This window comes from Oncorhynchus gorbuscha, linkage group LG07, assembly GCF_021184085.1.
Source record: "Oncorhynchus gorbuscha isolate QuinsamMale2020 ecotype Even-year linkage group LG07, OgorEven_v1.0, whole genome shotgun sequence".
Classification (NCBI taxonomy): domain Eukaryota; kingdom Metazoa; phylum Chordata; class Actinopteri; order Salmoniformes; family Salmonidae; genus Oncorhynchus; species Oncorhynchus gorbuscha.
In genome coordinates this window covers 61,228,000-61,243,485 of record NC_060179.1, presented here as the reverse complement: position 1 = coordinate 61,243,485, position 15,486 = coordinate 61,228,000, and the positions used below count along the sequence as shown (strand labels likewise).

The 15,486-nt window shown below is 45.8% G+C and overlaps 1 protein-coding gene across 1 annotated transcript in view; it reads right to left on the bottom strand.

Annotated features, from left to right (window-relative positions):
- Window positions 1-2,710: 2,710 nt before the first annotated feature.
- Window positions 2,711-15,486, bottom strand: part of LOC124039024 (trinucleotide repeat-containing gene 6B protein-like) — a 59,029-nt gene continuing 46,253 nt past the window's right edge. Inside the window, exons 22-23 of the mRNA XM_046354909.1 lie at window positions 6,303-6,442; window positions 2,711-5,669 (exon numbers count right to left, since the gene is read on the bottom strand). Of these exons, the coding sequence (XP_046210865.1) occupies window positions 5,207-5,669; window positions 6,303-6,442 (603 nt within the window). The 3' untranslated portion in view covers window positions 2,711-5,206. The remainder of the gene's footprint in view (window positions 5,670-6,302; window positions 6,443-15,486) is intronic.

Genomic DNA, 15,486 nt, shown 5'->3' with positions numbered 1-15,486 from the left:
GTGGTTCTAAAGTCCCCTATTGGAAAATTGAATGGCGGAAAAAAAAACAAATGGGAACATTTTCTGTGGGATTCTATTACAGACGACTGTGAAAACAGACTATAGAGGGACAATCCAGGAGGAATAACACTGTTGTGGATGACATACCAGAGTCTCCACATGAGACCTGGACGGAGTCCGAGGAGAAAGTGAGAAAAGATTTCACCAAAAAGCTGCAGATGGATCATAGGAAGATTGAGGTGGAGTGTGCACACAGGTCTGGAAAACCTGTCACCAGCCCAGGTGACAGACCCAGGCTGATAGTGGTCAAGTTCCTAAGGTTCAAGGACAAGATGGCTGTTCTGGAGAGAGCCAAGAACTTGAGGAACCAACATCTTACTCAACGAGGACTTCTCTGAAGCTGTGCACCAGAGGTGGAAAGAACTTATCCCAGCTATGAAAGCTGCCAGACAGCGTGGGGACATTGCTTACTTACACCCGCTACGACAAGCTCATTGTCCACCCTTCCTCGCAAGATCCTGGGAGGATCCTAGCTACACTCACAAGTGCCTGATTGACTGTTAGTCAAACAATGTTTACATTTAATTTTTACATATTTTAAATTTTACCTTTATTTAACGAGGCAAGTCAGTTAAGAACACATTCTTATTTTCAATGACGGCCTGTTATGACGGCCTGTTATTTTACTTATTTTCTTTTCACTGATAAGCTACTCAGGAAAGGTCTAAGAATAGTCCATATTAATACAAGTAGCCTTTGAAATAAGGTTAATGAAATCAATAACTTGCTAACATCACATAACATTCCTATACTGGCCATCTCTGAAACTCACTTAGATAATTCCTTTGACGATACAGCAGTAGCAATACAGGGATATAACATCTACAGAAGAGACAGGAATGCTTGTATATGTTCAGAGCATTATTCCTGTAAAAGTTTAGAGGATCTCATGTCAAATGATTTGGAAGTGTTGTGGTTGCAAGTTCACCTGCCTCGTCTAAAGCCTCTTCTTTAGGGGTGCCATTATAGGCCACCAAGTGCTAAAGGTATCAATATCAAATCAAATGTATTGGTCACATACGTGTTGGTGGGTGTAGCGAAATGCTTGTGCTTCTAGCTCCGACAGTGCAGTAATATCTAACAAGTAATATCTAACAGTTTCACAACATATACCCAATACACACAAATCTAAGTAGAAATTAAGAATATATACATACATGTCAGAGAGGTATTGGACTACGATACAGTGGCATAGTATAGAGTATATACATATGAGATGGGTGATGCAATATTTACACACAATTAAAGTGACTAAGATACCGTAGAATAGTATAGAGTGCAGTTCATACATATGAGATGAGTAATGCTAGATACGGAAACATTATTAGTGGCTAGTGATCCATTTCTAAATGTTGTAATCTATGTCTATAGGCAGCCGCCTCTGATGTGCTAGTGATGGCCATTTGTCAGTCCGATGGCCTTGAGATAGAAGCTGTTTTTCCAGTCTCTCGGTCGCAGCTTTGATGCACCTGTACTGACCTCGCCTTCTGGATGATAGTGGAGTGAACAGGCAGTGGCTCGGGTGGTTGATGTCCTTTATGATCTTTTTGGCCTTCCTATAGCATTGTGCGCTGTAGATGTTCAGGAGGGCAGATCGCACCATCCTCTGGAGAGCTTTACGGTTGTGGGCGGTGCAGTTGCCGTACCAGGCGATGATACAGCCCCACAGGATGCTCTCAATTGTGCAGCTGTTAAAGTTTGAGAGGGTTTTAGGTGTTAAACCAAATTTCTTTAGCCTCCTTAGGTTGGATAATTTGTATTTGGATAATATGTGTCCAATGCTTGATAGTGTGTGTAATGTTAGAGGTCTATTTTCTGGGTGACCTGAACATTGACTGGTTAGCAACTAGCAGTCCTCTCAAGAGGAAGCCTCTAACTGTGACTGATGTTGCAGAGCTTTGCTCCAAAGCAAAGTTACCATTGGCTGTAGTGACCATACTATTGTGGCAATAACAAGGAAAGCCAAAGTGCCAAAGGTTGGGCCTAAAGTAATTTATAAGAGACCACACAAAATGTTTTCCCAGGACTCTCGTTGAACATGTTGGTCTGATGTGTATGAGGAAGTGAATCCAAATGCGGCACTGGAATGATTTGTAAAATTATTCATGCCAATTAACTGTGAGAACCGGTTGGAGTTATTTATCCAACAGAAGCCAGAGTGTTCGCCAATGGAATCTTCTAACATCAGATATGTACAGTGCGTTGTCCCTCAGGGCAGTTGTCCTGGACCTACTCCTCTATATTTTACGAATGATTTGCCACTGGTCTTACAAAGCTAACATTACAATGTATGCAGATGATTCCACACTCTCCATGTCAGCATCCAAAGCCAGTGAGATCCCTTAAATTCTAAATAAGGAGTTACAGTCATCATCAGAATGGGTGATTAATAAACTGGTCTTGAATACATCTAAAACTAATAGCATTGTATTTGGTTCAAAACACTCTCTAAAGACCTAAACGTCAACTGGAGTTGTACATAAAGAACATTGAATAAGTTGAGGAAGCTAAACTCCTAGGTATAACATTGGATGGTCAATTATCATGGGCAAGTCATTGAAAAAAAGTTGTGAAGATGAGGAGGGGTATGTGTCAGACTCACTGAGGTAGCGGTGTGGTTTTAAAATGTAACACAATGACACCCGAAGAGTTGAATTCAACCTTTATTGTGTTTGCTTAAATTAATTATCTCCTTTGTCAAATCTGAAAACAAACAAAAAGAACCTGAACAGGAGTGATAAAGCCCGCCTTAATTTAAATTGATACACAACAAAAAAATAAAACAATTGTTAACTTTAACGTGTTTGCAAAACACCGCTCCAGCTCAGCTTGGTATGGTAGGTTTTGGCATCTTAATATAATTGCCTTCAGTTGTTTGCTTCTTTAAAAAAAATATTACTGCAATTCAGACAAAAAAAAATAATATTTCTGCTAAAACCACAACTTAAGAGAAATATGCATTAGTGCCTATGTTCTTGAACTTTCCACACACACACCTGCATCAAGTACATACACACGGAACACCTGATGTAAAAAATGTCCGCCTACCAAGTGTTTGCAGACACACACACACTATCTCTCACAATCACTCGCTTGTTAATCATGAATCCACTTGTTAATCATGAATGAATCTCTTTGACAAAAACACATTCACCACGGCAACGACAGACACAGGGCGCGTTCCTATGCTTAGACGTTGCTGAAGACAGCCAGACCTTACTTAAAATACCTATTCAGGCGTTGTATCAGCTAACCACATCATTGGTTATAGCAATTTGTCAGTCGATGACATGGCACGCAACCGTTGGTTGTTGCATCGCTTCTCCTTAGCTGTGGACCGCGCCCACAGCCTCACAATATCATCATCAACATACCGTCACGCCTAGCACATTCACACAGGCAGGCAGGAGGGAACATTGTACAGCTAGTAATAAGTGATCATCATGACATAATAACCAACTTGATTGAGTAAGAAAAAATATATAACGAGGTCAGCATTTTGAAGGAAAAAGAAAAGACATCTTGGATTTTTCCACTGTTCCACTTTTTTTTTTTTTACAAACAGGAAAAAAAATGACATACAAGAAGATACATGTTTGCTTGTTAAACATCAGAGCAGTGTGTAACTGGTGAGAAATAGAGAGAAGGTGATTCCGAATGTCAGAACGGGTTGGGTCAGGTAGGTACTGTAAGCCCAACTGGCCCGGCGCTGTAACGTCCTGTAGGTTTGTGTCGTACAGAGTTGTTGTAATAAGTTGTTAAACATCACATAGGAAGACATCCATGTGTTGTCACGTTGTTAGTTCCTCTACAGGGCATGCCTGAGTGATAGGGGCTCAGTATGCTCAGTGTGAGTTCTGTTTTTGTATTACATGGGTGTAGAAAGAGGAGTCATCCAGGTGAGTCTGTCAGTCCAACAGATTCCACCTCTGTCTGTTCAAGTCTTGCTGTTGAAGCCTTCATTTAAAGGTAAAAAGTGTGCGAATGTATGTGTGTGTGTGTGAGATTTTGTGTGCGGGTAGTGTTGGCACGTCACCGTCTATTCGTGACATAATGTGTGACAGTTACCGTCAGTGGACCTGCATGTTTGTAACCAGTGTAGTATGAACTAATTTCATCGGTGTGTTAACGTATATGCACACTCAGTGGCCAGTTTATAAGTTACACCAGCTTGTTCCCGAAAAGGGCTCGCTCCTACAGACAGTAAGTCACGTGGCCGTGGCTGGCTATATATAGCAGGCAGACGGGCATCAAGGCATTCCAGTTACTGTTCGACTGAACGCTAGAATGGGAAAAACAAGTGACCTTAGCGACTGAGCGTGGTATGATTGTCGGTGCCAGGCGTACCGGTTCCAGTCTCTCAGAAGCCTCCTGTACTTTTCACGCATAACACTGGCTAGGGTTTAGTGAGAATGGAGCGACAAACTAAAAACACCCAGTCAGCAGCAGTCCTGTGGGTGAAAACAGCTCATTGATGAGAGGTCGAAGGAGAATGGGAAGAAAAGTGCAAGCTAACAGGCGGGCCATAAACAGGGAAATAACGGAGCAGTACAACAGTGGTGTGCAGAACAGCATCTCAGAACTCACAACTCGTTGGTCCTTGTCACTGATGGGATATTGCATCAGGCTACCGCACTGGGTTTCCACTCCTATCAGCTAAAAACAAGAAGAAGCGGCTCCAGTGGACACACGGTCACCAACACTGGACAATTGCCTGGTCCAACGAATCCTGGTTCCTGTTGTGTCATGCTGAGGGCAGTCAGGATCTGGTGTAAGCAGCACGAGTCCATGGCCCCATCCTGCCTGGTGTCAACAGTACAGGCTGGTGGTGTAATGGTGGGGGAATGTTTTCCTGGCACACGTTAGGTCCCTAGATACCAATTGAGCAACTTTTCCATGCCCCAAAGAATTCTGGAGCCAAAGGGGGGGTTTGACCCGGTACTAGATGAATGTACCTAATATACTGGCCACTGGGTGTGTGTGGTAGAACTTGTGTAAGTGCATGTTTTTTCGTAATGTATGCGTTCATGTATTAGGTGTGGTCATTCAGATAGAATCAGCCCCTCCTCCTAGCAGGTCTCCAGGCAGCAAAGCAGCAGGACTCCCCATCTGGTGTCGATCCTCCATGGCAGGGGACCCCCACATACTACTGCTGGGGTACCCTCCACCCCCCATCCCTCCCCACAAACCCTGTCTGCCGGGCTCTACACCCCCAGCCACCCCTCCTCCCCCAGAACCGTTGCTGCTCCACTGGGCAAACATACTCAGGCCGGGCCCCTGGGTGGGGGTAGGATCCAGGGAGCCTCCTGTACCGTCTAAACTCTGCCAGCCAGAGCTGACGGGCCCCGAGCTGCCTCCTCCCCCCTCCGTTACCTCCTCCTCCAGGGGCAGATCCCTCTCCTTCTCTGGTTCTGTCTCGTTCCCTCTCCCCGCTGCTGTTGGCCCCCATGGCACCTGTCCCTGTGGGGCCTCCCTGGCCTCCGCTGGACCCTGGGGCCCCGGCTGCTCCGCTGGACCCTGCCCCTCCCGCCTGGGAATGTGCAAAATAGCGAGCAACCTCCTCTTCGCTCACAAACTTGGCCAAGATGGTGGTATTGCCCAGGACACACCTGGAGAGAGAGAGAGGAGAGAGTAAGGAGTGATTGAATGTTAGTTTTGTGTTCACCGGCTATTATCTATTAGTGTTCACATTTCATTATAGTAATCGCCATTAAGTCTAAGCAGGTTTTCCCCAGCCCATTCCTACGAAATGAGTGTGTTCCATGCCCACCAGACAGCCAGTATGGAATGTCCTTGATTTTCAGTCTATGGTATGTCCATCTATGGAGCTGGAGATTGTTCATCTACAGCAGTGGCTCCAAACTGTGGGGCGTGCATTAGTCATTGCATACCTTACATGTCTAGATTAACTAGCCCATGTTAGCGAATGTTTGATTTTTTAGGCCATAGATTTGAGTGGCAATAAAATTACAACTATCAATTGAACGAACACACATTAGACATGACAAAATGTATACAACTGCAGGAAATCATCTTTAAACCAGGAACATTCCCTCCACCAAAACAGGGGTCTGAATAGCTTGTCATGAACAGTGCTTTTGCCCATAGAAATAGATGTGGGGGGGTTGGATGTTTCCCCCAATGGTGAAAGGGGGGGAACCCCGAGTGAAAAAGTTTGAGAAGCCCTAATCTACAAAATTACACCATTGAGGCTGATTGACAAGCTGAGAGGAGGGGCTTACATGTGTAGTGCGCTCTGGGCCTTTGCTGCTTCCTGTGGGGTGCTGTAGCGAATCAGAGCACTGCCCTGGGTCAGGCCGAGGTGAAAGGTCAGCAGGGGGCCATGCTGCATACAGATGGTACGGAGGGTGGAGCCGTCAATCTGCAGGAGGGAACAGACGGACATGGGTTAGGGATGACTGATGTGGTAGAGGGGGATATGTGAAGGAGAAGTGATGGTGCGTGGGTAGCCTCGAGGGATGGTGTGTGTGTGTAGGTAGTCTTGAGGGATGATGTGTGTGTGTGTGTGTGTGGGTAGTCTTGAGGGATGATGTGTGTGTGTGTGTGTGTAGTCTTGGGGGATGGTGTGTGTAGGTAGTCTTGAGGGATGATGTGTGTGTGTGTGTGTGTGTAGGTAGGTAGTCTTGAGGGATGATGTTGTGTGTGTGTAGGTAGGTAGTCTTGAGGGATGATGATGATGTGTGTGTGTAGGTAGGAGGATGAGGTAGTCTTGAGGGATGATGATGATGTGTGTGTGTGTGTGTGTGTGGGTGTGGTGTGGTAGGTAGTCTTGAGGGATGATGATGATGTGTGTGTGTGTAGGTAGGTAGTCTTGGATGATGTGTGGATGATGATGTGTGTGTGTGTAGGTAGGTAGTCTTGATGGGGATGATGTGTGTGTGTAGGTAGTCTTGAGGGATGATGTGTAGGTAGGTAGTCTTGAGGGATGATGATGTGTGTGTGTGTGTGAGGTAGGTAGTCTTGAGGGATGATGATGTGTGTGTGTGTGTGTAGGTAGGTAGTCTTGAGGGATGATGATGATGTGTGTGTGTGTAGGTAGGTAGTCTTGAGGGATGATGATGATGTGTGTGTGTGTAGGTAGGTAGTCTTGAGGGATGATGATGATGTGTGTGTGTGTAGGTAGGTAGTCTTGAGGGATGATGATGATGTGTGTGTGTAGGTAGGTAGTCTTGAGGGATGATGATGATGTGTGTGTGAGGTAGGTAGTCTTGAGGGATGATGATGATGTGTGTGTGTGTAGGTAGGTGAGTCTTGATGTGTGTGTGGGATGATGATGTGTGTGTGTGTAGGTAGGTAGTCTTGAGGATGATGATGATGTGTGTGTGTGTAGTCTTGAGGGATGATGATGTGTGTAGGTAGGTAGTCTTGAGGGATGATGATGTGTGTGTGTGTGTGTGATGTGATGTGTGTGTGTGTGTGTAGTCTTGATGAGGGATGATGTGTGTGTGTGTGTGTGTAGTCTTGTAGGGATGTAGGTAGTCTTGAGGGATGATGATGTGTGTGTGTGTGTAGGTAGGTAGTCTTGAGGGATGATGATGTGTGTGTGTGTGTAGGTAGGTAGTCTTGAGGGATGATGATGTGTGTGTGTGTGTAGGTAGGTAGTCTTGAGGGATGATGATGTGTGTGTGTGTGTAGGTAGGTAGTCTTGAGGGATGATGATGTGTGTGTGTGTGTAGGTAGGTAGTCTTGAGGGATGATGATGTGTGTGTGTGTAGGTAGTCTTGTGAGGGATGAGTCTTGAGGTAGTCTTGATGATGATGTGTGTGTGTGTGTAGGTAGGTAGTCTTGAGGGATGATGATGTGTGTGTGTGTAGGTAGGTAGTCTTGAGGGATGATGATGTGTGTGTGTGTGTGTGTAGGTAGGTAGTCTTGAGGGATGATGATGATGTGTGTGTGTGTGTAGGTAGGTAGTCTTGAGGGATGATGATGTGTGTGTGTGTGTGTAGTGTAGTAGGTAGTCTTGATGAGGGTGAGGTAGTCTTGAGGGATGATGATGTGTGTGTGTGTGTAGGTAGGTAGTCTTGAGGGATGATGATGTGTGTGTGTGTGTGTGTAGTCTTGTGTGTGTAGTCTTGTGTGTGAGGTGTGATGATGTGTGTGTGTGTGTAGGTAGGTAGTCTTGAGGGATGATGATGTGATGTGTGTGTGTAGGTAGGTAGTCTTGAGGGATGATGATGTGTGTGTGTGTGTAGGTAGGTAGTCTTGATGAGGATTGAGGGATGATGATGTGTGTGTGTGTGTAGGTAGGTAGTCTTGAGGTAGGATGATGATGTGTGTGTGTGTGTGTGTAGGTAGGTAGTCTTGAGGGATGATGATGTGTGTGTGTGTGTAGGTAGGTAGTCTTGAGGGATGATGATGTGTGTGTGTGTGTGTAGGTAGGTAGTCTTGAGGGATGATGATGTGTGTGTGTGTGTGTGTAGGTAGGTAGTCTTGAGGGATGATGATGTGTGTGTGTGTGTGTGTAGGTAGGTAGTCTTGAGGGATGATGATGGTGTGTGTGTGTGTGTAGGTAGGTAGTCTTGAGGGATGATGATGTGTGTGTGTGTGTGTGTGTGGTAGGTAGTCTTGAGGGATGATGTGTGTGTGTGTGTGTGTGGTGAGGATGAGGATGATGTGTGTGTGTGTGTGTGTGTGTAGGTAGGTAGTCTTGAGGATGATGTGTGTGTGTGTGTGTGTGTGTAGTCTTGTGAGGGATAGTCTTGAGGGATGATGATGTGTGTGTGTGTGTGTGTGTGAGGTAGGTAGTCTTGAGGGATGATGTGTGTGTGTGTGTGTAGTGTGTGAGGGATGAGTAGGTAGTAGGATAGTCTTGATGAGGGATGATGAGGGTGTGTGTGTGTGTAGGTAGTCTGATGAGGGATGATGTGTGTGTGTGTGTGTAGTCTTGATGATGATGTGTGTGTGTGTGTGTGTGTGGTGTGTGTGAGGGATGATGTGTGGTGTGTGTGTGTGTAGGTAGGTAGTCTTGAGGGATGATGATGTGTGTGTGTGTGTGTAGGTAGTCTTGATGAGGGATGATGTGTGTGTGTGTGTGTGTAGGTAGTCTTGAGGGATGATGTGTGTGTGTGTGTGTAGGTAGTCTTGATGAGGGATGATGTGTGTGTGTAGGTAGTCTTGTCTTGAGGGATGATGTGTGTGTGTGTGTGTGTGTGTGTAGTGTAGTCTGTGTGTGTGTGTGTGTGTGTGTGTGTGTGTGTGTAGGTAGTCTTGAGGGATGATGTGTGTGTGTGTGTAGGTAGTCTTGAGGGATGATGTGTGTGTGTGTGTAGGTAGTCTTGAGGGATGATGTGTGTGTGTGTGTGTGTGTGTAGGTAGTCTTGAGGGATGATGTGTGTGTGTGTGTGTGTAGGTAGTCTTGAGGGATGATGTGTGTGTGTGTGTGTGTGTAGGTAGTCTTGAGGGATGATGTGTGTGTGTGTGTGTGTGTAGGTAGTCTTGAGGGATGATGTGTGTGTGTGTGTGTGTGTGTGTGTGTGTGTGTGTGAGGTAGTGTGTGTGTGTGGTAGTCTTGATGAGGGATGATGTGTGTGTGTGTGTAGGTAGTCTTGATGAGGGATGATGTGTGTGTGTGTGTAGTGTTGAGTCTTGAGGGATGAGGGATGATGTGTGTGTGTGTGTGTGTGTAGGTAGTCTTGATGAGGGATGAGGATGATGATGTGTGTGTGTGTGTGTGTAGGTAGTCTTGATGAGGGATGATGTGTGTGTGTGTGTGTGTAGGTAGTCTTGATGAGGGATGATGTGTGTGTGTGTGTGTGTGTGTGTGTAGGTAGTCTTGATGAGGGATGATGTGTGTGTGTGTGTGTGTAGGTAGTCTTGATGAGGGATGATGTGTGTGTGTGTGTGTGTGTGTGTGTAGGTAGTCTTGATGAGGGATGATGTGTGTGTGTGTGTGTGTGTGTGTGTGTGTGTGTGTGTGTGTGTGTGTGTGTGTAGGTAGTCTTGATGAGGATGATGTGTGTGTGTGTGTGTGTGTGTGTCTTGATGAGGGATGATGTGTGTGTGTGTGTGTGTGTGTAGGTAGTCTTGATGAGTGATGTGTGTAGTCTTGTGTGTGTGTGTGTGTGTAGGTCTTGATGAGGATGATGTGTGTGTGTGTGTGTAGGTAGTCTTGATGAGGGATGATGTGTGTGTGTGTGTGTGTGTGTAGGTAGTCTTGATGAGGATGATGTGTGTGTGTGTGTGTAGGTAGTCTTGATGAGGGATGATGTGTGTGTGTGTGTAGGTGTGTGTGATGAGTCTTGATGAGGGATGATGTGTGTGTGTGTGTGTAGTCTTGATGAGGGATGATGATGTGTCTTGATGAGTAGTCTTGATGATGTGTGTGTGTGTGTAGGTAGTCTTGATGAGGGATGATGTGTGTGTGTGTGTGTGTGTGTGTGTGTGTGTAGTCTTGATGAGGGATGATGTGTGTGTGTGTGTGTGTGTAGTCTTGATGTGTGTGTGTGTGTGTGTGTAGGTAGTCTTGATGAGGGATGATGTGTGTGTGTGTGTGTGTGTGTAGGTAGTCTTGATGTGTGTGTGATGTGTGTGTGTGTGTGTGTGTAGGTAGTCTTGATGAGGGATGATGTGTGTGTGTGTGTGTGTGTAGTCTTGATGAGGGATGATGTGTGTGTGTTGTGTGTGTAGGTAGTCTTGATGAGGATGATGTGTGTGTGTGTGTGTGTGTGTAGGTAGTCTTGATGAGGGATGATGTGTGTGTGTGTGTGTGTAGGTAGTCTTGATGAGGGATGTGTGTGTGTGTGTGTGTGTGTGTGTAGGTAGTCTTGATGAGGGATGATGTGTGTGTGTGTGTGTGTGTAGTCTTGATGAGGGATGTGTGTGTCTTGATGAGGGTCTTGATGAGGGATGATGTGTGTGTGTGTGTGTGTGTAGGTAGTCTTGATGAGGGATGTGTGTGTGGATGATGTGTGTGTGTGTGTGTGTGTGATGTGTGATGTGTGTGTGTGTGTGTGTGTGTGTGTGTGTAGTCTTGATGAGGGATGATGTGTGTGTGTGTGTGTGAGGGAGGTAGTCTTGATGAGGGATGATGATGTGTGTGTGTGTGTGTGTGTGTGTAGTGGTAGTCTTGATGAGGGATGATGTGTGTGTGTGTGTGTGTGTGTGTGTAGGTAGTCTTGATGAGGGATGTGTGGTAGTCTTGTGATGTGTGTGTGTGTGTAGTCTTGTGTGTGTGTGTGTGTGTGTAGGTAGTCTTGATGAGGGATGATGTGTGTGTGTGTGTGTGTGTGTGTGTGTGTGTGTGTAGGTAGGATAGTCTTGATGAGGGATGATGTGTGTGTGGTAGTCTTGATGAGGGATGATGTGTGTGTGTGTGTGTGAGGTGTCTTGATGTGTGTGTGTCTTGATGTGTGTGTGTGTGTGGTAGTCTTGATGAGGGATGTGTGTGTGTGTGTGTGTCTTGATGATGTGTGTGTGTGTGTGTGTAGGTAGTCTTGATGAGGGATGATGTGTGTGTGTGTGTGTGTGTAGGTAGTCTTGATGAGGGATGTGTGTGTGTGTGTGTGTGTGTGTAGGTAGTCTTGATGAGGATGATGTGTGTGTGTGTGTGTGTGTGTGTGTGTAGGTAGTCTTGATGAGGGATGATGTGTGTGTGTGTGATGTGTGTGTGTGTGTGGTAGTCTTGATGAGGGATGATGTGTGTGTGTGTGTGTGTGTGTGTAGGTAGTCTTGATGAGGGATGATGAGGTGTCTTGATGATGTGTGTGTGTGTGTGTAGGTAGTCTTGATGAGTGGATGATGTGTGTGTGTGTGTGTGTGTGTGTAGGTAGTCTTGATGAGGGATGTGTGTGTGTGTGTGTGTGTGTGTAGGTAGTCTTGATGAGGGATGATGTGTGTGTGTGTGTGTAGGTAGTCTTGATGAGGGATGATGTGTGTGTGTGTGTAGTGTGTGAGGGTAGTGTGTGAGGTGATGATGTGTGTGTGTGTAGGTAGTCTTGATGAGGGATGATGTGTGTGTGTGTGTGTGTGTAGTCTTGATGAGGGATGTGTGTGTGTGTGGTAGTCTTGATGAGGGATGTGTGTGTGTAGGTAGTCTTGATGAGGGATGATGATGTGTGTGTGTGTGTGTGTGTAGTCTTGATGAGGGATGTGTGTGTGTGTGTGTCTTGATGAGGGATGATGTGTGTGTGTGTGTGTGTAGGTAGTCTTGATGAGGGATGATGTGTGTGTGTGTGTGTGTGTGTAGGTAGTCTTGATGAGGGATGATGTGTGTGTGTAGGTAGTCTTGTGTGTGTGTGTGTGTGTGTGTGTAGGTAGTCTTGATGAGGGATGATGTGTGTGTGTGTGTGTGTAGGTAGTCTTGATGATGTGTGTGTGGATGTGTGTGTGTCTTGTGTGTGTGTGTGGTAGTCTTGATGAGGGATGATGTGTGTGTGTGTGTGTGTAGGTAGTCTTGATGAGGGATGATGTGTGTGTGTGTAGTCTTGATGAGGGATGATGTGTGTGTGTGTGTGTGTAGTCTTGATGAGGGATGATGATGTGTGTGTGTGGGTAGTCTTGATGAGGGATGATGTGTGTGTGTGTGTGTGTGTAGGTAGTCTTGATGAGTGATGTGTGTGTGTGTGTGTGTAGGTAGTCTTGATGATGATGTGTGTGTGTGTGTGTGTGTGTGTGTAGGTAGTCTTGATGAGGGATGATGATGTGTGTGTGTGTGTGTAGGTAGTCTTGATGAGGGATGATGTGTGTGTGTGTGTGTGTGTGTGTGTGTAGGTAGTCTTGATGAGGGATGATGTGTGTGTGTGTGTGTGTGTGTAGGTAGTCTTGATGAGGGATGATGTGTGTGTGTGTGTGTGTGTAGGTAGTCTTGATGAGGGATGATGTGTGTGTGTGTGTGTGTAGGTAGTCTTGATGAGGGATGATGATGTGTGTGTGTGTGTGTGTAGGTAGTCTTGATGATGAGGTGTGTGTGTGTGTAGTCTTGTGTGTGTGTGTGTGTAGGTAGTCTTGATGAGGGATGTGTGTGTGTGTGTGTGATGTGTGTGTGTGTGTGTCTTGATGAGGGATGTGTGTGTGTAGGTAGTCTTGATGAGGGATGATGTGTGTGTGTGTGTGTGTAGGTAGTCTTGATGAGGGATGATGTGTGTGTGTGTGTGTGTGTGTGTAGGTAGTCTTGATGAGGGATGATGTGTGTGTGTGTGTGTGTGTGTGTAGGTAGTCTTGATGAGGATGATGTGTGTGTGTGTGTGTGTGTGTAGGTAGTCTTGATGAGGATGATGATGTGTGTGTGTGTGTGTGTGTGTAGGTAGTCTTGATGAGGATGATGTGTGTGTGTGTGTGTGTAGGTAGTCTTGATGAGGGATGATGTGTGTGTGTGTGTGTGTGTGTGGTGTGTGATGAGGTAGTCTTGATGAGTGATGTGTGTGTGTCTTGTGTGTGTGTGTGTGGTAGTCTTGATGAGGGATGATGTGTGTGTGTGTGTGTGTAGGTAGTCTTGATGAGGGATGATGTGTGTGTGTGTGTGTGTGTAGGTAGTCTTGATGAGGGATGATGATGTGTGTGTGTGTGTGGGTAGTCTTGATGAGTCTTGATGATGATGATGTGTGTGTGTGTGTGTGTAGGTAGTCTTGATGAGGGATGATGTGTGTGTGTGTGTGTGTAGGTAGTCTTGATGAGGGATGATGTGTGTGTGTGTGTGTGTGTGTGTAGGTAGTCTTGATGAGGGATGATGTAGTCTTGATGATGTGTGTGTGTGTGTGTAGGTAGTCTTGATGAGGGATGATGTGTGTGTGTGTGTGTGTGTGTAGGTAGTCTTGATGAGGATGATGTGTGATGTGTGTGTGTGTGTGTGTAGGTAGTCTTGATGAGGGATGAGTCTTGATGTGTGTGTGTGTAGGTAGTCTTGATGAGGTAGTCTTGATGAGGGATGATGTGTGTGTGTGTGTGTGTAGGTAGTCTTGATGAGGATGATGATGTGTGTGTGTGTGTGTGTAGGTAGTCTTGATGAGGATGATGTGTGTGTGTGTGTGTGTGTGTGTGATGAGGGATGATGTGTGTGTGTGTGTGTGTAGGTAGTCTTGATGAGGGATGATGTGTGTGTGTGTGTGTGTGTGTGTGTGTAGTCTTGATGAGGGATGATGTGTGTGTGTGTGTGTGTAGTCTTGATGATGTGTGATGTGGTGTGTGTGTGTGTGTGTGTGTAGTCTTGATGAGGGTAGTCTTGATGAGGGATGATGTGTGTGTGTGTGTGTGTGTGTGTGTGTGTGTGTAGGTAGTCTTGATGAGGGATGATGTGTGTGTGTGTGTGTGTGTAGGTAGTCTTGATGAGGGATGAGTCTGTGTGTGTGATGTGTGTGATGTGTGTGTGTGTGTGTAGGTAGTCTTGATGAGGGATGATGTGTGTGTGTGTGTGTGTAGTCTTGATGAGGGTAGTGTTGATGAGGGATGATGGATGATGTGTGTGTGTGTGTGTGTGTGTGTAGGTAGTCTTGATGAGGGATGATGTGTGTGTGTGTGTGTGTGTGTGTGTAGGTAGTCTTGATGAGGGATGATGTGATGTGTGTGTGTGTGTGTGGTAGTCTTGATGAGGGATGATGATGATGTGTGTGTGTGTGTGTGTGTAGGTAGTCTTGATGAGGGATGATGTGTGTGTGTGTGTGTGAGTGTAGTCTTGATGAGGGATGATGATGTGTGTGTGTGTGTGTAGGTAGTCTTGATGAGGATGATGTGTGTGTGTGTGTGTGTGTAGGTAGTCTTGATGAGGGATGATGTGTGTGTGTGTGTGTGTGTAGGTAGTCTTTGATGAGGGATGAGTGGATGTGTGTGTGTGTGTGTGTGTGTAGGTAGTCTTGATGAGGGATGATGTGTGTGTGTGTGTGTGTGTGTGTGTAGGTAGTCTTGATGAGGGGGATGAGTCTTGATGTGTGATGTGTGTGTGTGTGTGTAGGTAGTCTTGATGAGGGATGATGTGTGTGTGTGTGTGTGTGTAGGTAGTCTTGATGAGGGATGTGTGTGTGTGTGTGATGTAGGTAGTCTTGATGAGGGATGATGTGTGTGTGTGTGTGTGTGTGTGTAGGTAGTCTTGATGAGGGATGATGTGTGTGTGTGTGTGTGTGTGTGTAGGTAGTCTTGATGAGGGATGATGTGTGTGTGTGTGTGTAGGTAGTCTTGATGAGGGATGATGTGTGTGTGTGTGTGTGTGTAGGTAGTCTTGATGAGGGATGTGTGTGTGTGTGTGTGTGTAGTCTTGATGAGGATGATGTGTGTGTGTGTGTGTGTGTGGTAGTCTTGATGAGGGATGAGTCTTGTGTGTGTGTGTGTGTGTGTGTGTAGGTAGTCTTGATGAGGGATGATGTGTGTGTGTGTGTGTGTGTAGGTAGTCTTGATGAGGATGATGTGTGTGTGTGTGTGTGTGTAGTCTTGATGAGGGATAGTCTTGATGAGGTGATGTGTGTGTAGTCTTGTGTGTGT